General features: G+C 40.0%; 1 protein-coding gene and 1 pseudogene across 5 annotated transcripts in view; both read left to right on the top strand.

Annotated features, from left to right (window-relative positions):
- RIC8B (RIC8 guanine nucleotide exchange factor B) overlaps positions 1 to 20,076 on the top strand; it is a 103,730-nt gene that overhangs the window by 76,404 nt on the left and 7,250 nt on the right. For 2 of the 5 annotated variants that reach the window (XM_040984922.1, XM_040984932.1), the window contains 2 exons: positions 641 to 785; positions 12,262 to 12,381. In XM_040984922.1, the coding sequence (XP_040840856.1) occupies positions 641 to 785; positions 12,262 to 12,381 (265 nt within the window). Of the gene's footprint in view, positions 1 to 640; positions 786 to 12,261; positions 12,382 to 15,390; positions 18,247 to 20,076 lie in introns of those variants that run through there. The other 3 variants (XM_040984954.1, XM_040984962.1, XM_040984943.1) reach the window with 2 other exon arrangements.
- LOC121164075 lies at positions 17,972 to 18,061 on the top strand (annotated as a pseudogene).

The following is a 20,076-nucleotide window of genomic DNA, read 5'->3' on the forward strand; positions in this document are numbered from 1 at the left end:
ATTTTAAAAAGTAAAGTTTGAAATTAGAAACCTAAAGCATGATGCTTACCAATGGCCTAGAAGTTAGAGACCCCAGTACTGCCAAAAGTATGTTCAGAACAGCCCTGTTTTAAAATTTCTTTTTTTTTTAAGATTTATTTATTTTTATTGCAAAGTCAGAAATACAGAGAGCCATAACTCATTCCCCAAGTGACCGCAACTGCCAGAGCTGAGCTGATCTGAAGCCAGGAGCCAGGAACTTCCGGGTCCCTCACGTGGGTTCAGGGTTCCAAGGCTTTGGGCCATCTTTGACTGCTTTCCTAGGCCACAAGCAGGGAGCTGGATGGGAAGTAGAGGTGCCCGGATTAGAACCGGTGCCCATATGGGATCCCGGCATTCAAAACGAGGACTTGAGCTGTTAGACTACTGCTCCAGACCCAGGTGTTTTAAATTTCTTATGCCTAAAAGAGTCTCTGACCCCACAGAGCACACAGAGTTTGTGGGCAGTACAGTAATCACTACCGCCCTTTGTCAGTCTCCCACCGCTGGTTATCTGTTCGGTCTGCTGGAGCTGAGTGGCTAGGGATGCTGGAGAGAGCCCCAAGATCCCTGTCTCAAACCTTGTTCTGTTCTGGATTTTTTTCTTCTTCTTCTTTTGCAGTGGACAGTCTGCTGAAATACACTGGCTATGGGAATGCTGCAGGACTGTTGGCTGCCAGGGGCCTCTTGGCTGGAGGAAGAGGTGATAATTGGTACTCAGAGGATGAGGACACAGACACTGAAGAATACAAAAATGCAAAACCAAAGTATAGTATCTATTCTCTTTTTACCTAACTATGGCTGTGCCGTTGAGTTGGTTATTTGCCTTTCACTTCCCTTGTCTTTCATTTTCCAGTGTTTCTTTTCTCTTGTGGATATGGAAGCTTTCCATTTAATTTTTATTTTAGAAGCATTTCACAGCTAGTCCTTAGAATGTGAGTTTATGTAATTGATGAAGGACAGTGTTGCAAGAGCTGTTCTGCCACAGGGTGTTTCCCGTGCTCGCTTTCCCCAAGCACTAAGAGAGCTCCTGTTTTTAGATTTCTGCCACTGTGTACTGGAAATGCGTTAGTGCTTACCATTCGCCTTCCTCTCTGTACATTGAGATTTTAAAGGTATAGCCAAGGCCAAGTATGTAAGTTGGTTATTTGATGCTTTAGTCTTAGAAATCTAAATGTAGGTCTCAAATATTTTTTTACCTTCCTGCTTACATAAAAGATTTATGAGTCAAAAAAAATGCAGCAAATCACATGTCTAGTAAAAGGAAAAAAATCTGACTCTCCCGTGAATTGTAACCAAACACATACTTAGGGAGTCATATTTTATTCGATGCAGTAACACTTAATAGGCAAACCGGTGACTGTGAGGTCTTCTTCATCAGTACTTGGGCAATAATTATTCTTGCTCTCCCCAGTACAAACTACCCTCTCTTTTTATTCCCTCCCCATCCTTTTCGTCCTCCCTTCAACTTTCATCCTAGGTAAATTTCTTACTTTTCACTTAAACTAGAAATTATTTTAGCTTTGTTTTTTTTCCTAGCATGAAATTACTGAACATTCAAAAAGTATACCCTTCCCTTTTGACAGTATCATTGACCGTTGCTGTATTTTCTAACACCGAGTGTGATGTGTGGATCATATAGTCAGTGATTGAGAATACAGGATCACCTGCATAACTGGGTCCTTTAAGGAAAAAAAAGGACTGCCCTGTTGACATGCAAGTAATGGTTATCAGTATGTAAAGGGAAAGTGATTAGTCAGCCTTCAGTCAGGCAGGATATTTGTGACCTGTTTCATCCAAATCAGGGCTAGGCAGGTAGTGTGACTTTTAGCGTCCCCTGTGCTCTCAGCCTCAGCAGAGTATGTGCCAGTGAACAAAGGCTTTAGGGGAGAAAAACACCGCAGTGACTTGAAGCAGTATGTGCTTAGGACAACCAGTGTTTAGATTGCTATACATTGAACATCCCTGCCTTATGTTTAAAGCTGATAGAGAAATCATACTTTTTTTTTTCTTCCTAATTAGAGAAGTCACCATTATAAATTAGTCTTACTACCTCTTAATTTTTTTTTTCCTTCCATGAACTATATTTCCATGTCAGTTAAACATTTTTATGTCTGTTTAAGGCATTAAGATATACCACTTTAAAGTTTCATAGTTTTTAAATCAAAGCAGAAATTATGTTAGACATTCCTTGAATCCCAGGGTATAAGGGCATAGTCAAGGAAGAAAAAACTCAGGAGCTCTCATGGGTGGTTGAGATCTTTGCACCAGAATGTTTGTGTTTGGAAGAACTCTGCAGTCCTCCTGGTCATCTGTCCAGCAGGCACTTGCCGCAGCAAGCTGGGACACTGTATTGCTTTCCATGGTACAGCAAGCAGAATTATGCTATTTTGTGAAAGCACTGTTACACTTTAAGAAAGCACTTTTTGGTTAAATCAGTAACCATGATGTTTGATTTCGTTATTGTCTTGGCACTGGTTTATGACAGTTTCTATACTTGGCACCTTACTCCCCAAATTGGAATCTTCTCTAGCCTTTGGATTTGGCATATGCTTTTCATAGTGGCATGTACTTTTCACAAGAATGGTGTGTTAGTGTGACCAAGATAGTCATCATGAGATATTGCTGTATTTCTTAAATATTATTTACTGCAAGTATGCATTTTCCAAATGATATCATGTCTTCCCTCTTCAGATAGATTTGTGTCTCTTTCAACTTTCCCTCTTTGAGGAAAAGGTGTGGTGGGATATTTAATAGTTACTTTAAAATAATCCTTGAAATAGGCCCTGGGGAAGTGGTAATGAACAAAATTCTTTGCAAACACAACCCTTTGTCCTCTGAGGTCTGAGCCACAGAGCTCAAAGAACTTGTTATGACATTTTGTATCAGTGAATCAAAGGCACACAGTCAGGATCTGAAAGAATAGCTTACTCCCCTCCCCCAAGGTTACCCTTGGTCAGTTAGCATTCCCAAGACCCCAGTCTGCTTTTTCTGTGTGTGGATTCACAGTAGTCGCTAGTATTGGCAGAAGCAGAGAAATTACCCTTCATCCAGTTGGCCATCATCCCGTTGTCAAAAATCTAAGTGGATTCTGATTAATGCACCAAGGTAACCTGTAATCCTTTGCTGGAATCTGAAACCAAGAATTGTGTGGAGCTTACCATTCAGGCTATGGGAGACAGTTAATATCACAGTAATCCTTTTTGTGTCAAAATAAATGTATTTAATGGACTGGAAATGGCCTTCTGCAATTAGCACACTTAAGACAAAATACACACATAGAATCAAGTTACATGCCATCTAAGTTTCTGGAGTGTGTCTAGCCAGGTTTGTTGACAGTTTCCAGGTGATCTTTGGTCCTATAGCAAAGAGGAAACCAAATTTCTAAATTGTAACTTTTACATGTTTTTTAAAAGCTTCTGAGCCTGGAAGTCCCTTGATGGTGTATATGATCTAACTGAATAATAATGGCTTGTACCTTATTCTAGACATGGAGAAATGTGTCTGATCTAGTTTGGTTCATTGTAGACCAGTGGCTTTTAGGCTACGTCCACAGACAAGTAGGGGACCAAGGAGATGACTTTAAAGAGCCTCTTTAGGAAGGGATAGGAAATGGGACCAGACAAAGTTAGCAGAGCTCTGCCCTAGCTCCTGACACTCCTCTTGGTCTGTACTGGCTCAGGACATCCAGGACCGTAGAAACAGTGCCAGGTAAAGCCAGCAGTGTTTCCGTCATGACTGTGTTATTCCGATATGTTACAGCTCTGCAGTTTCCTCAGCTCAAGGCAGAAGTGCCCCTTGTTATGATCTTGTTACGCTTCTTAAGGAAAGTTCTTAAAATGAGACTCCTTGTTTCATTTTTGTTAGGGCTAGGTAAATAAATTACTCTGTTTTTAGTATTTTTTGATGTAAATGAATCAGATATCTAGAATTGAATATTTTTCTCCTTGCCCAGTTTGGTCTTGATGATGTATATAATAAGATTTAACTGGCACTTCCAGGAACTGGAACTTAAACTGTGTGCAGTTGTGAAACACATCTAAATACAGATCTTTAAAAACTAGAGTTAAATATAAAATCATTGCCACTTCTGTGTATACTGTCTCCAGAAATTTGCTAGCTTTGTGATTTTTGCAGTTGCATCTGTTTTGCACTTTCAAAATTGAGTTCTCTAATTTTTATTTTATATTATGGTTTGAGTTCATGGTCAGCAGGAGATCATGTGTATCAGCTGAACTTCAGTGCTGAGTTTTGCTTTTCCTATAGATTTACAGTCGCCAATTTTCCATTATTTCTGTTAAGGGTATTGCTCATCATCAAAGAATCTAACTTATGAAACATTCTGAAAGCACCATAATTTAAAGGGGATTTTGGAGTTTTTATTTGCCTAGAAGAAGTTTGGTGTATATATTTGTGTGGCTAAAGAATGATACTACAGGCCTGGCTCGGTGGCCTAGAGGCTAAAGTCCTTGCCTTGAATGTACCGGGATCCCACATGGGTGCTGGTTCTAATCCTGGCAGCCCCCCTTCGCATCCAACTCCCTGCTTGTAGCCTGGGAAAGCAGTCGAGGATAGCCCAAAGCCTTGGGATCTTGTACCCAGATGTTCCAGGCTCCTGGCTTCGGATTGACTCAGCTTGGGGAGTGAGTTATTGGACAGAAGATCTTCCTCTCTGTCTCTCCTCCTCTCTGTATTTCTGACTTTGCAATAAAAATAAATAAATCTTTTAAAAAATGAATGCTGCCACATTAAATTACCTGTTTATTTTTGCTTCAGTTTGAGGATCAGGTTGCAGCTTCATGATTCACACTATAGGTATATATTTTAAAGACTTACTTGATTTATTCAAAAGGCAGAATTAGAGAAGAAACAGAAAAAGATCTTCCGTCCTCTGGTTTTCTCCCCAAATGGCCTCAGCAGCCAGGGCTGGACCAGGCCAAAGCCAGCATCAAGGAGCTTCATCTTGTCTCCCATGTGAGTGCAAGGACCCAAGGACTTGGGTCATCTTTGCCGTTTTCCCCAGGCCTGTTAGCAGGAGCTGTGTCAGAGGTGGAGCAGCTGGCACTTCAGCCATTTCTGATGCCAGCTTTGCAGGCAGCCACTTGACCCATTTTACAACACCACAATCAACACTGTCCCTACCCAACTTCTTCAATGTGGAATCAGTGTTACATTAATCCTTAAGACATTTTCAGAAAATTGGCAAAATATCTTATATCTGAATTTAATTGTAGTAAAATCCACAAGAAACAGAATATTGCATGACCCCTCCAGGTAAAGATTACATATGCACAGAGTAACTCACTTCTTGGGTCATCCAAGGCTTTTCTGTTGTCTCTTTGCAAGTAGCGCCCTTTTGCTCGTAGCAGCTGCAGTTGATCTAGTGCTTAATATGTATGCCAAGCACTGTCCTAAGAACTTTACAAATATTTATTCTCCACAACAACCCTTTGAGGTATGGCTGTTCTCATGTTTTAGATAAGGAAACTAAAGCTGAAGTTGTAAAAACTTGTCCAAGGCAAACAGTTCCTAAGCAGTCAGATGGCCTAACTGTAGCCCTTGCGTTTTGAGGGAATTTTATTACTGTTTAAGGTAGGCAAAGAAAGTGTTTTGGTGTTCTTCACTCTGCCTTTTGGGAGTAAAATATACATGAAAACCACCACTGTAGCCAATTTTAAATGTGTAACTCTGTATTATGTAGTTTTTCACTACTATTATAGTAGTGAAAGCCAGCATCAACTATGTGGTAGTTTTCGCTACTACATAATAGTATTATTATTATTATGTAGTTTTTCACTACTTTACAGTCTGTTTCCGGAACTTTTCATCTTCCCCAGTGAAGCTCACCTTGTCTCCTTCCAGCCTTTGTTGTCATCGTTCTACCCTGTGGTGTCTCTGTGGGAGCCTCAGGGAAGTGGAGTCATATTCACTATCTGTCCTTTAGGCTTCATGCACACTTTATACCATTTGTCCAACTTTCTTTTTAAGGCTGAATAACAATCATTGTGTCTATATAGCACATTGTGGTATTCATTCATCCATGAGTAGACATTTGGGTTGTTTCAACCTTTGGGTATAGGCATTGATACTAAATGTGATTGCACTGATATCCATTCAAGCCTCTGGTTTCACTTCTGTTGGATATACAATCAGAGATGGAATTGTTAGATCACATGCTTATTCTAGGTTTAATTTTGCTCAGAAACTACCATCCCATTTTATGCAGCGTCTGTACCATCTGTGTTCCCACCATCAGGGCACAGGGGTTCCCATGGCTCCAGTCTTCACACCACACCACACCACACCACACCGCACCACACCACACCACACCGCACCACACCACACCACACCACACCGCACCACACCGCACCACACCACACCACACCACACCACACCACACCACCCCTTTTATTTTCCAGGTGGGTATATTCAAATAGTCATATGAGTAGATGTGAAGTCAAAGCTTGTGTTTCAACTGACACTGTATTCTTCCAAGCCAATCAAAGAGAAAGATGAGCTTGCCCATTGATTAGCTTCTCTGTCCTCAAAGCATTTGTATTTATTTTTCTATTAGAAAATAAGAGAAACTAAATGTATCTCTATATTCCCTGAAAACATGAAGTCTTTCTGAAAGAGAGAGAGATTAAGCTATCCACTGGTTCACTCCTCAGATGATCACAAGGATGGGGCTGAGAGAGGCTGAAGTTGTGAGTTAGGCACCTCTTCCAGGTCTCCCACGTGGGGCGAGGGTCCAGACTCTCGAACCACATTTTACTGCTTTCCCAGGCCAGTCACAGGAAGTTGGATTGGCAGTGAAGCAGCGGACACAAACTGATGTCCTTATAAGATGCTAGGCTTGTGGTCGGTGACTTAACTTGCTGACACCACAAAGCTGGTCCCTGTCCATGAACTTTTTAAAGGGTCCTTGTTCATCTGCAGGCAGTTCTGACTCTTCAAACTACATTCAGAATCTGTAGTCATACTTTGTTGCACAGCTGCTGCTAAAGCTGCTCTCTCCAGTGTCGTTTAGTAGCCTCCTCACTGCTTTCCTTGATACTACTTTGCCCCCTTCACAGCATCCAGTGGTAATCCTTACAAAATGTGAGTCACACCAGGTCAGTTGTTCAAAACTCTTCATTGGCTAAAAATCACAGTGTGTGCAGTGCTGTGCCTGTACATGGTTTTTTTTTTTCATGTGCAGTTGCCATGCCGACAGCTTCACTCTCTGACGCCTCAGATGGGCTTGTGAGGCAGACTGGTGCCCTGTATTCCAGAGAGTATCTGATCCCCTCTCCCCGCTACCGACTCCAGCAGCTCCTTCTCAGTGAGGCCCTGTTAGCACTTGCTGCTCTGGCTTCATCTACACTGCCTTCGATTGCTCCTTTTTTCTCACAACATTAGCACTTGCTAACATAACGCAAACTTCCTTACTCATTTAGCCTGTTGTTGTCTCTCACCATTAGGAAAGGGGTAAGATAGGCTCATTTCGTTTTGTCTGATTTTGTTCATTGAGATGTCCCCAAACTAGTGCCTGGCACATGGAAGTAGTCACTTGGTAAATTTTTGTTGAATGAGTTTTTGAGCTGTTGAGTAATTCTTTTTTTTTTAGCCAGTCCCCAGCATTAGGATATCAAGATGTTTGAGCATGCTGCCCTCGTCTGGCTTCACCTGCGCTTGGCGAGCAGGAACCAGGGAATGGAATTTAAGAAATCCTTGTTTTGCTCTTTGTACAGGCATGCTAAGGGCAGATAGTTGGGGCGTTTGGTTTTTCCTCGGAGGACATTTTTGGCTTCATTCCTATATCACATATTCTTTCACATCTCACCTGTCCATTTCTTTCCTTCTCTGAGCTTACAAAATGCCTTTTCCTAAAAAAAATCCTGATCTCTTTCTGAAAGGTTGCAAATTATTAGCACATAGACTGATTTTGTTTGGCTTGTTCCGGGTAGTATTGTTTGGTTTGGTTTTGGTTTTATGCAGTGGTTCTTGTTGGAGCTGGCACTGTGATGTAACGATTAAGTAGCTTCGTGTAATGCCAGCATCCCAGCCAGTTTGCAACGACTTCCAGTCCAGCTCCCTGCAGATGGCCCAGGAAAGCGAAAGATGATCCAGATGTTTGGGGCCCTGTCACCCAAGTGGAAGGCCCAGATGAACCTCCTAATTCCTGATTGCCAACATCTGTATTTGTTTGCTTCAGATAGAAGTCTGGATGCTTTACCTTCTTTTGAAAAATTGGAAGTCTTGGCAGCTTGCCACCCACATTCTCACCTGGTAGCCAGCTGCTGGACTTGGGTAGCTGCTGCCATCCCCTTGACAGCAGCCCTCAGTGTCTTGTTTGACAGTTTAACCTTTTCATTTATCATATCTGTATAGTCCCTTATAGGGTTGTGACTTGATAGCCCCTTTTAAAAACAAGTTTACTTATTTTTTGAAAGGCAGTTTTACAGGGAGAAGGGAAGACAGAGAAAGCTCTTCCATTCACTGGTTCACTCCCCAAATGGCTGCATCTGCCTGAGCTGAACCTATCCCAATACCGGAGCCAGGAGCTTCTTACATGTCTCCCACGTGGGTACAGGGTCCCAAGGACTTGGACCATTCTCTACTGCTTACCCAGGCCATAAACAAAGACACTGGGACACAAATTGGTACCATGTGGGAGGCTGGCACTTGCAGGTAGAGGATTAGCCTCTTGAGCCACTGCACCAGCCCCTATAACTCCTTCTTTACCAGAATACTTTCAGGAAAATTTGAGCCACACATTTTAGAGACCGAATTTTCTCGTAGCTGAGGAAACTTCTAATAGCTTGTTGAATGACTTGGAGCAGCTGATGTTGGCAATTTTAAGAGCAAAAGACCTGAAAAATATTTCCACTATTTACAGATGTGTTCATTTACTTATATCATTTAGTATGTCTTCATCTTTTTGTCTCTGTGTCTATAGCTGCTGCCAATTCTTACAATGCTCATATATAATACACACTTTATGCTGAAATATCAGACAAGAGTGATATCTGGCACCTGATTGGAAGGTGAATTAAGCAGAGGATTGGAGTCCTGGACACATGGGTGTGGGGAGGGAAGCAATGATGAATTGGCAGAAAGCAGCAATTACAATCACCTAATACAATGTCTGCCACAGTTGGTGTCCTGAAAGCATTTGAGAGTCTGGAAGAAAACAGAAGTAAGTGTGAGATGAGAGTCAAGGATTTGAAACCTGAAAATTTTAAGTTTGTATACTAACAGACTTTACAACTTGAGGTTTTAAAGACTCCCAGTGGTTGTTCAACTGAAAATAATCTATTCATGAAACTTCGCATCATTGTTGTCATGGTGACAGCTGTTTGTCGGCTAGGGGAACTGGGTAAGACTGTGGAGTGAAGCAGGTTCCTGCCTTCCAGCACAGCACCTTAGCCTTTTCCCGTGAGACAGTGGCACAGCTCACAGTCTGACCTGGTGCTTTCTGTGACTTTGTTTACATTCCTCCAAATATGAGGTGTCGGAGGGAGGGATGAGATTTTTTTTATTAAAAAAAAAACAATGAGAAACAGTCTGACTCAGAGATTTGGGTGAGTGCATGGGTGAAGGCTCAGGCCTGACTATTGCTTTTGTGCTGAAATACCAAAAGATCTTGTTAAATATAGTGGTCCACTTCACACCAAGCTAGGAGCAAGGAGACTTTGCTGGGACTTACGGAAAGCAGGTGTCATTTATATTAACTGTCCAGAGAAAAATCAAATGTGTCCTAATCCAAGGAGCCACATCCTGACTTTGTATGCTGTGGTACCCACAACAGCAGATGGATTCCACGTTTTCCCCTGGAGGCACACAGTGGTTTGTGCTAAAGTCAAAATGTTCTAAAACAGTCTGCAGATCTAATTGTTTAAATCACACCTGTCAAATTTGAGGGAAACCTTATCTTAAGAAACAAGCTTACTCTATATATAATTAATACATATACCCTGTTTTCTTTTAAGGCCTGATTTCCTTTGCCTGCTAGCATGTGTTATGTATCTATAATAAGTATCTTTATTTTTTTTAAAGATTGTTTTTCTGGATCTGGCATGGTACCCTAGTGACTGAAGTCCTCGCCAGGATCTCATATGGTGGCAGTTCTAATCCCGGCAGCTCCACTTCCCATCCAGCTCCCTGCTTGTGGCCTGGGAAAGTAGTCGAGGAGGACCCAAAGCCTTGGGACCCTGCACCCACATGGGAGATCTGGGAGGAAGCTCCTGGCTCCTGGCTTCAGATTGGCTAAGCTCCAGCCATTGCAGCCACTTGGGGAGTGAACCAATGGATGAAAGATCTTTCTCTCTGTCTCTCCTTCTCTCTGTAAATCTTTCTGATTTAAAAAAAAAAATCTTAAAAATTAAAAAAGAAAGATGAGTTGTTTTTCTAATTTAGCAGGTAGCAGTGAAAACTGATATCTTGTTTTTATGGACCTGAGCGAATAGCACATGGGTGCTGGAAATGGTTTCCAGTGTGCTATCTGAAGATACCATCATATCTCAGAAGGCTTTGTGGCTCCTTTTTGTGTCTAACTTTTAGGAAATAGCGTGATCCATTACGTATTTTTATTGATGACATCTTACTAGAGGCCCTTTCGTTTTATAGACACCTGAAAAGAAAATAGGCAATAGTATACAGTGTGTGACTGAGGCAGGCACTCTAACCCAGCATTTATTGGTGTATCAGAATCACTTTAAAAACTTAACTATGGAGTTAGGGAAAGAAAGAGGAAGACAGATTTTGTTGACCTAAGGTGAGACCCAAGATTTTTCCTTAAGGTTTCTTAAGTGTCAGGGTTAAGACTCAGGAACCATCCTGTAGGTTCTCAAGTTGCCCCAGGGTACTTGTGAGTGCCTGAGGCTCCAGTAAGAGAAAGGAACTCTGTTCTTCCTGTCCCCTCTCCTAGCTTAGCAGCTCTGCTTCTGTCTCTCATTATCGGACTTCTAAGCGGAACAAAACCTTTCTTCACTGTGGCTCTAATGCATAGGTCTTATGCGAGAATAGCAGGAAGGGTTTTAAATCTGAGTTTTGAGGCTGGTGAGCACTGAATCCTTTCAGAAGAGTTTCTGTCATACCTTGGAGTAATGTGGAAAACGCACAAGAAACCTGATAGTTACAGATTCTGTAACGATATTTGGTGAGCTGGCCTTCATTCCAAATGAGAAGAAGCCAGGTCAGGAAAGGAAGTAGACTTTTCCAGGAAGGATGGCAAGCTGGCACCTGAAAGTCTCTGTAAGGCTTTGTTTGGGCCCACAAGCTTTTTTTTTTTTTTTTTTTTTAATTTTGACCTAATTTTCCAATTTATCCAGGTCTCCATCATTCTACATTTATTGCTGATTTACTCATTTTCCTGCCCTAGAGTTCTGGCCCCTGTAAGCCTTGGTGCGTATTGATTCTAGAAAGCAGTTTGCTCCTTGCAGATTTCTTTTGATCCTTTTAAAAATTGCCTGTATTTGTCTACTTCTCCAGAAGAATGTTGAAGTGATAGATATTGAGTACTTCCTGTAAAAGTTATCTTTCCCCTCTTCAAGGAAAAAAAAGTTCAGCTGTTATCTGAGGCAATATTTGATAGTGGAGCTTCCTAGGCATTCATGTAAATACTGTGCAAGTAGTAAATCTTATTTTCAGAAAGCTAAAATGGTTTCTTGATAACCTAGATTTCATTCCTTTTTAAATCTAGATCAGATCTAAATAAAGTTATCTTCTGCTTTATCTTTTATTATTGCCCTCTGTGGTTTCACTAATGGACTAATTTCCTGAGATTATAAATTGGCATGCTTTCATTTCCAGATTGCAGCCTCTGTCTTCATTTTTCCAGAGATTTTTTCGACCTATTTACTTTATGTTGTATCACAAAAAATGGATTTCCTTAATTCACCTTATCAAAAATCAGTTGTCCCGTTATGACTAAGGAGTAAACTTTGCATCCAAAGATATTTATCCAACGGCACCAAGCTTTGTATTTTTCAAAAGCAATCAGGCTTTTTTTTTAAGTTGGCAAGTCAATTTTAGTGTTTTTTGAAAAATAACTAGCCCATTTTCCAAAGCAAATTAACAGAAAAAAAAATCCATTTAAAAATAATCCCTACAGAGTGCTATACCATAAAATAACATTAGAAACTGCCAATTTTTTGGCTAGTATACTCTTTCTTATAATAACTCAAAACTTGGACCAGAGAAATATAGAAAGAGCATAAAATTTAAAACATACAGCATAACTTTTTTTTCTTTTTGTAGCATTAATCTTATCACTGGTCATTTAGAGGAACCAATGCCAAACCCCATAGATGAAATGACAGAAGAACAAAAAGAATATGAAGCCATGAAACTTGTCAACATGCTTGATAAACTTTCCAGGTATTGTATTCCCATCCATTTTTTGCTTGGTTTCTAAAAATGTTCTATTTCTTTGTCTCTCTCACTGAGAGTTCCCATAGAACAGCAACTCTGGAAATCCATGTTGATTGCAGCAGGGTGGCCCAGGCAGCAACAGTTCCGATACTTCTTGGCTACCATGGTTTTTCTACATGTGCCGCTTCTGGATGTGCTTTCTTCAACATTTAAACTCTTCAGGCTACGCTAGTAACCACCAGGTCACTGTAATATTTAACCAACTAACCGCCCTATCTTCAAAAAGATGCTGTGAGTTAGATTCAGTGATTTTGCTGCTGCTTCTATTTTTGTTTTATTCTGTTTTGGTTTTGTTCCAAGTCGAAATGCTTCCCCCTACACATACCCCATTTTTGATGTATAAGTTTGCAATTCTGCCTTTTTGGGTTGCTGCTGAAACCAAGAATTCTAAAATGTCACGCACCCAGCAGGAAAAGGTAAAAAGAAATAGTTCAATTTTTTTTTAAAAAACAGACAGTTTTCTTAAGGGTTCAAAAATCAGTTTCCCCTCTTCCTTTTGCTTCCCCTCCAAAAGTAACCAAATTTGAAAAGAATTAAATCACGTGTATGCAAATTAGTAACTAGTCATCTTGAAGGAGTTATTAGAACATAACTCCTTTCATACTTGGCTGAATTGCTCTGTTTTCCAGTCATACGTTGAGTCACTGTCTCCTTTAAGCCATCTGGAGTGAGTGCTGTGTGTTCGTGGCAGCTGCCACTTCAAGGTGAAGTTCTTTTGGTCATCTGCTTTTTCCTAATAACTATATAGGTTAGTATGCCTCAGTCAAGAGAAGTAGCAACTGGAATGGGAAAGCCAGAAGGACAACCATGAAAAGAAGGGTGTAACAGAGAAACCAGTAGAGCATTAGGTCAGACTTAGCATGAAAATGGACAAGAACAGGAGGCTGACAGAGCGTGACAAGTGTAGGTATTCTGACACTCTGCAGTCTCAACTTTTTTTTTTCAAATTATGCTTGTAGCTTCATTTACCTGCAAAGTATGACTAGAATTCAGTAATTGCCTACTGGCCCTTTTAAATTTCCATCCTTTCTCAAGGTTAGAATTTACAGCTGACTATGCTACAAATCTTCAAAAGACATTGTTGCCTGTTTGCAAATTACCTTCTTCATACCTTTGTATATAACTGACATGTTCCTTCCCTGAAGGGATGGTTGCAAAGGAGATACTGATAGGGCAAATCTGTCTGGCAAAGTAACAATTTCTAAACGTGTGTGTACATACAGAAGATACCTGTGTGCTTGTCTATTTCCACAAGGATCTGGAGTAGCTGCAGGGGGAAGTGGTAGCAAGGACCTGAATATACAGCACACTAGAGGGTTAGGAAAGTAGACCATCCTTGTACCAGTAATATGAGTTTAATGGTTAACAACAACGCCATTCAGTATCCTGTCTACCCTCGTTGGACCTAGAAAAGAGCAGATGAGGGAAGGAACTACCTAAGACAATGCAATGTAATTTAGGTACTTCGCTTACTGGGAGAGACACCAGTATTTCATAAGGCCTCCCTCTCACCAGGCACAGAGACCAAAGGTGCTAGGTCCTTCTCCTTTTAATCTCAGGGGAATCCACATATCCTAGAAGCTGCCAACAAATCATTACACAAACGTCAAGTGTGAGACGCCCAAGCTTCCACCTGACTTAGACTGTGCTTCCACGGAGATGCACACTCACCCGGAAACACCCAGCAGATGTCCATCTCAATCTGAAGGTGATGCTGATTTTTGCATGTATAAAGGAGAGCAAATGTGTCTTGTGTTGGCTTTGATGGTACCAATTTTGCCATTAAAGTTGAAGCAGAAGGCATCCTTGAGAATAGTCCTAAATCATGTAAACTTCTTGCTTGATGTGTGGTGGAATTTTTTTACATTACTTGCCTTTGTGTGCTTTCTAACATTTGTTCTAATACCAATGACAATCTGTATGAAGACTAGCAGTGATTCCAAAAAAGGAATGCAAAGAATGAAACCATTCTTTATGCATCTTCCATGTTTGTTGTGCTGTCCTTGTTAGTCTTCCGTTTCTTCTCTTTTCTTTTATCCCTGAGGTTTCAACAAAATATATATGCTGTGAAGTCAAAGCAGACTCAATTCAGTACAGTTCAGAGTGTTCACTAAGCTGTGCCCTGTGCTGGGAAGCCCCCGGGAGACTGGGGGGTGCAGGACAGTCTCTGCCTTTAGAAAGCTCATGATCCAGTGAAGGGAATTGCTCTAACCTCTTCTGGAATACAAGGTAAAAGAAAATAAGGACAAAATGAGATCTATGGTTAAACAGTAAGCACCCAGGAAAAAGAACAGTCCATTCTGCTGGATGACTCAGTTTTACAGGCTAGATCAGCATTAATGCTGATCCTAAAATTTAAGAGTTATTTAATAGGAAAATGAAAAAAAAGATGACCATTCACTCCAGGGAGAGGAGTATTTAAGAATCTTGTTAATAAGTCTTTGGTATTCATATTTTCATCTTTCCAAAGGGCTCAGGTTATTTTATCACATTTTATTAACATAACATATTAGCAGATTTTATTATTGGGAAACAGGGGCCAAAGAATTATCCAAAATATTTCCAAGTTATTGACTGATGATAATCATTTCCTATTAGCAGTTTGCAAAACATTTTGATATACATTTTCTTCCTAGTTTCCTAATAAATTGCTTAGTAATTTCCTTTCCCAGAACTCAGATCTTTGCTCTGTCCTCTGTGCTACTGTGTCTGTCTGTCACAGTGTTTACCAGACACTTCCTAATCATTCCCTCAGCTGTCACTCTAGAATGTTCTGCATTCAACCAAGTCTTCTTTGTGGTAAAAGTGTACTGTAGTTTTGTCTGAGTAATTTTCCTTCTTAAAAATAAAATCATCTTCTTCTCCTGAGTTAAAAGGCGTGTGAGTAAAAAGGATAGATTGGAGGTGGCGTGGCCAACGAATGGACACTAGACACTTCCTTTTTTCCATCCATAGGAGAGCAGATGTGAAGGAGCTGCACCAGGATGGTGGTTAGCAACAGTGGCCCGTGCCAAAGCACTTACCAAAGTGATGACTAAGGTTGGTCATGCCAAGTACTGTTACTGAGCCTGGTGTAGGACATAGATGTGACTCACTTTCTAAAACTCACTGTAAGACCACCAATGTGAAAATCAAAATTTGATTTCCACTTTGCCTCTATGCTAGACATGACTGCAGCCTCAGGGAAATCAGCACCCTAACAGCTTTGTTTCACCTAAATGTGCAAAGACAGTAGAGAGATTAATAATTAGATACTTTCTTATTGAATGCCAGTTGGCCTAGTGGTATGCCAAGCAGTTTTTCTTTAGCATTACTACAAGGATTCTATTTGTGATGTGTGTAGATAAGGGCATTGGCAGTGTACCAGAAGGTCTTAAGCATTTGAGAATAATCTGAACTCAATAAATCCCATCATGTTTAGCTAGTACAGTGCCTTGTACCCCATGGTTTCCCTGTGTGTGATAATGACACAGCTGATCCCAAGATTGGAATGTCAGTTTTATTGCTATATTAAAATAGCCTACATAGGTTAAGATTTTAAAGCACACTTTGTCGGTTACATGTTCAAGGCTGAAAAGAAATTGTACTAAAATATTTTGGGTCGTGACTCGCTACCAAATATCTAGATATTATAGCTATTCTGTATTAAAGGGATTATATATATAATAACCACTAAGGCCTGAGGCATGAGATTACAGAAACCTTCATTTGGCATTTTTAATGTGGGAGGAGAGGTGAAAAGTGGTAAAATCAACCCAATTTCCCACCTCCTCTTTCCTTCTCTGACGCGGGAAAAAAAAATAAGCCCCTACAACTCCTGCAGGAGATTAGAGTGGGAATTGTGTTGGGGTAAGCAAGTCCAGTGTGGCTAATGCAATCGCCTTTGCCTTGACTACAGCACAGTACTCATAAGAAGGGTGCCCCCTCCAGGAACAGGCAGAGAGCGTTGACTGGCTTAAGTTTAAACTAACCAAAGGAAATAATATTTCAGGTTACAGTTTTGTTTTGACTGCTCTAATCCCCTTTAGTTCCTTAATTGGAACCAGAATTGATTAATCCTCTACTCAGTCCTTACCCTATTACTGTTTAACAAGGTGCATTGCCTTTTTGCTTCTGTTGCCTACCATCAGAATCTGTTTTTAAAACTTACGTTTATATAACTAATTATTCTACATGTCTTCCTTAGCTGATGATTGATTTTGCTGGTCATTATGTGTACCATTTGGAACATAGCTTTCTTAATAAATACAGGCACCAAATATAGGAATAATCCCCTTTAACACAAAATTTATTTTTAAACTCACTAAAACAGAAGTTTTATGACTGAAAAGAAATACTTAGTTATTTTACTCTCCTCAAAAAAAGAAAACAAACAAACCAAACTGTGGTTACCCCTGCCTACATGATGAGATAGTCAAGGAGACGCTTCCAGGTGTAGATCAGCAACATGGCCCAGTCGTTAAAAGAAATCCTTAGTGTGTGGTAACCACCAGACATCTGTGTTGGTTAATTCATATTGGGTTGGGTTATACTCAGATTTTGAAGACTTAGTGCTCCCTGCCTCCCAAAAAAGGTAAAATATCTCATTGTTTGATACAAATTACATACTGAAATAAGATTTTTGTATTAAATAAATTATGAATTTTACCTCTTTCACTGTGGCTATTAAACATTTAATATATAATTTTACTGTGGTTTATGATTATATTCATATTAGACACCTCTGGTCTCTGTCATTAAAATGTACTGTAAGATTGCTTGGAAATTCACTTAAAGAATCTTGGATCCAGGTAGATTAGAACTCTTAAAATGGCCGGAAAAATTAATTGGAGAGTTTTGACATCTGTAGGTTCTGGCAGACTCCTTCCAGTAAGCAGTAGGATGTGCTGCTTTTGTGTTGCCTGTTGCCAGCAGTTGTCATGTAGATCTGTAGTAGCAGTAACTACTCAGAGTTCTCATCTCCAGACTCTTCTACTCATTATCCCCTCCTTTAAGTCTTCCTAGCCGGGAAGAGTACATAAGAACTCCTTTCTACCGCTTTAGTCAGCTGTCAGTTGGCATGTCAACCTCTTGTTTTAATTGTTACTTTGCTAATGTAGGCAGTAGGATATAGCAGTTTTGTGAAGAAAGCAATAAAGAACACCAGCACTTAAGAGTAAAACAATTTTATTCTTCCAGAACTCTAACATCTTTCCCTACAATTTTTTAACCATACTGTTTAATGTGCGGTGGTTAGCAATTTAAGTTTTGCATGCAATCTTAACAGAGATGAGAATAATAAAAATTAATATTTACATAGTGCTTAAGCTTTTAAGCATATTTCCGTGTTATCTCCAGTGATAAACTTGTCCTGTGGGTTAAATAGGGAAAGAGATATTATTGAGTTAGGAATAAATGCTCCAAAGATTGCATGCCTGATCTTAGGTCCATGGTTTGGTTAAAAACTGCTCCAAACCTTATCCTGTTTTGAAAAGTTAGAAACTATACTGAAGGTTGTCAGTGAAAATAATGTAAATAAGACTTAATAATTTAAAGAGAATTAAGACAGCACATAAAATTGGAACAATACAAAGAAAGTTAGCATGACCCCAGCACAAGACAAATTTGTGAAACGTTCCATATTTAACAACAAGAAAGAAAGAGTTAAGATTCAGAGGATACACATGCCTGCTTTCTCATTCCATAGTTCAGCTCTTCTTGCATATCAGGTTAAATGCTAAATAACATATTGAAAACAAAACAACAAAAAAACCAGCCAGCTTTATGGGGGAAATAATAAGCTTTCCAATATTATATTGTTTTTACTTAATTGTTTTAAGGATAAATGTGGACATTCTAAGAATTTCTTGTACATATCACAGTATTAAAACCTAACTTTGAAAAGACTTCCCGAAGTGGGAGGACATGGGGATATGGCATACCCACCTGTCTTGGGAATGAGTGTTTTATGCTGCACATTTTACTTTTCCCCTTGTATCCATCACCAAATAGGAGGACTGAGCATAGGATCTCAAAAATCATTTTAAAAGATGCAGCCTACCGACTATGAGTTTACTGTGGAAAACCACCAGACGTGTCCATTCTACTGGGTTAGAGATCAGTGACACTGTTGCACCAGGAAGCCATAAATCCCGAAGTATCTCACAGTCTGAGCATGTCAACTAGCCACAAAGCTGATATTATTTCTGTGGGAAAAATGGGTTTAAAACATGATATCACAGGTTATCCAAAAATCCACTGCACTCAGTGTATTATAACAGTTCTAGTAATATTAAACAGTGAAAAAGATGTGCTCCCAAACTTGGAATTCCAGCCAAAGCTACACAAAGGCCTCCGCCTCAAGGCTATCACAGGTCCATTCTAATAGGCATTCTGGAAAAACTGTTAATTAAAATACCTTATTTCTATACTTATTTCTCTTCACATCTTTCCAATGTGAAAAACAATTAAATATGAAATGACTAATATAAAATGTCAGGGTTCTTTGTTCCAAGCCAACCTTACATTAAGAGCAGGAATCCCAGAGCCAAAGAAATGGTTCCCAATTATCCTATCTTGGGTTTTGTTATACATTGTACGGAAGTCAACAAAACAAGTATGTAACAGAACCTGTCTAAATAGCAGCCACCCTCATTAAAAACAGAGAATTAATCAGGGGGTGATTGAAAGAAGCAATGCCTCATAGACACCCACCATTCTTCTTTTCTAATCATAGAACAAAATGTTACATAAAAGGATCAGAACTATTATGCAGTGCTCAATTAGAGGGAGGTGAATAGGTCTCTAACGTGCTGTTTTATGGAAAGAGCAGAGTGGTGTTTGCATGACTGTTGTTTCATTACAGACCCCGTCATTAATTCCATGTGTCAATACTGCCCTGTAGTACACAGAGCAGACAAGAAAGAAGAGCCCTTGAAAACAAGGGAATGATTTTTGAGTCGTTATCAAGCTAAGTGGCAAGCGGGAAGCTGAATCTCGTATAGGTAAATTCGAAGGGACTCTTGGGAGATCTGCAAGTGGGAAACAAGAATGCATTTTGCCAACTGCTTAATTATGTCCTGGTTTTCAACAAGTACACTTGAACTGAATGCTTTGTTTGTATTGCACAAAAACATGTGCTGTGAGCAAGAGTATTCTCTTGCTTCCAGGTCAAGTAAGGTGTTTTATACACATGCACATCTGACCTAGTCTAGAATCTGGTGCGACCGGGTATGTTAGTGTTTAGCCCCAATGTCGCACTGTCATTTATGGGAAAAATAATCACACAGGAACCAGAAGCCTTAAAAAAATAAAAAGTAAAGGACCCATGTAATGTTTGGGAAAGCATATAAGCCCATCACTCCAGTACAGGACTTACAGGGAAATGGTGGTTCAGGAGAACATTTTCAGATATTTGGGGGGAAAATTAAATATGGTATAAACCCATCACCTCCCACTTAGATCTTTAAGGAAGGTTTTTGTTTCGGTTTCCATCAACAGTCACAAGAGTTAGGCTGGGGCAAAACAGGGTTTCCTTCCTTGGACATGCTTTATCTGTCTCCTCTTGCCTGGCCAAGCCCTTAGAGATTATGGTTCCTTATCATTTAGTAAGATCAAATTTCTAAATGATGTTTCGTTCCAGTTGAACATTCTTGGAGGCTT

The sequence above is a fragment of the Ochotona curzoniae genome, unplaced genomic scaffold, assembly GCF_017591425.1.
Source record: "Ochotona curzoniae isolate NIBS_2020 unplaced genomic scaffold, NIBS_Ocur_1.0 contig_1014, whole genome shotgun sequence".
NCBI lineage: Eukaryota > Metazoa > Chordata > Mammalia > Lagomorpha > Ochotonidae > Ochotona > Ochotona curzoniae.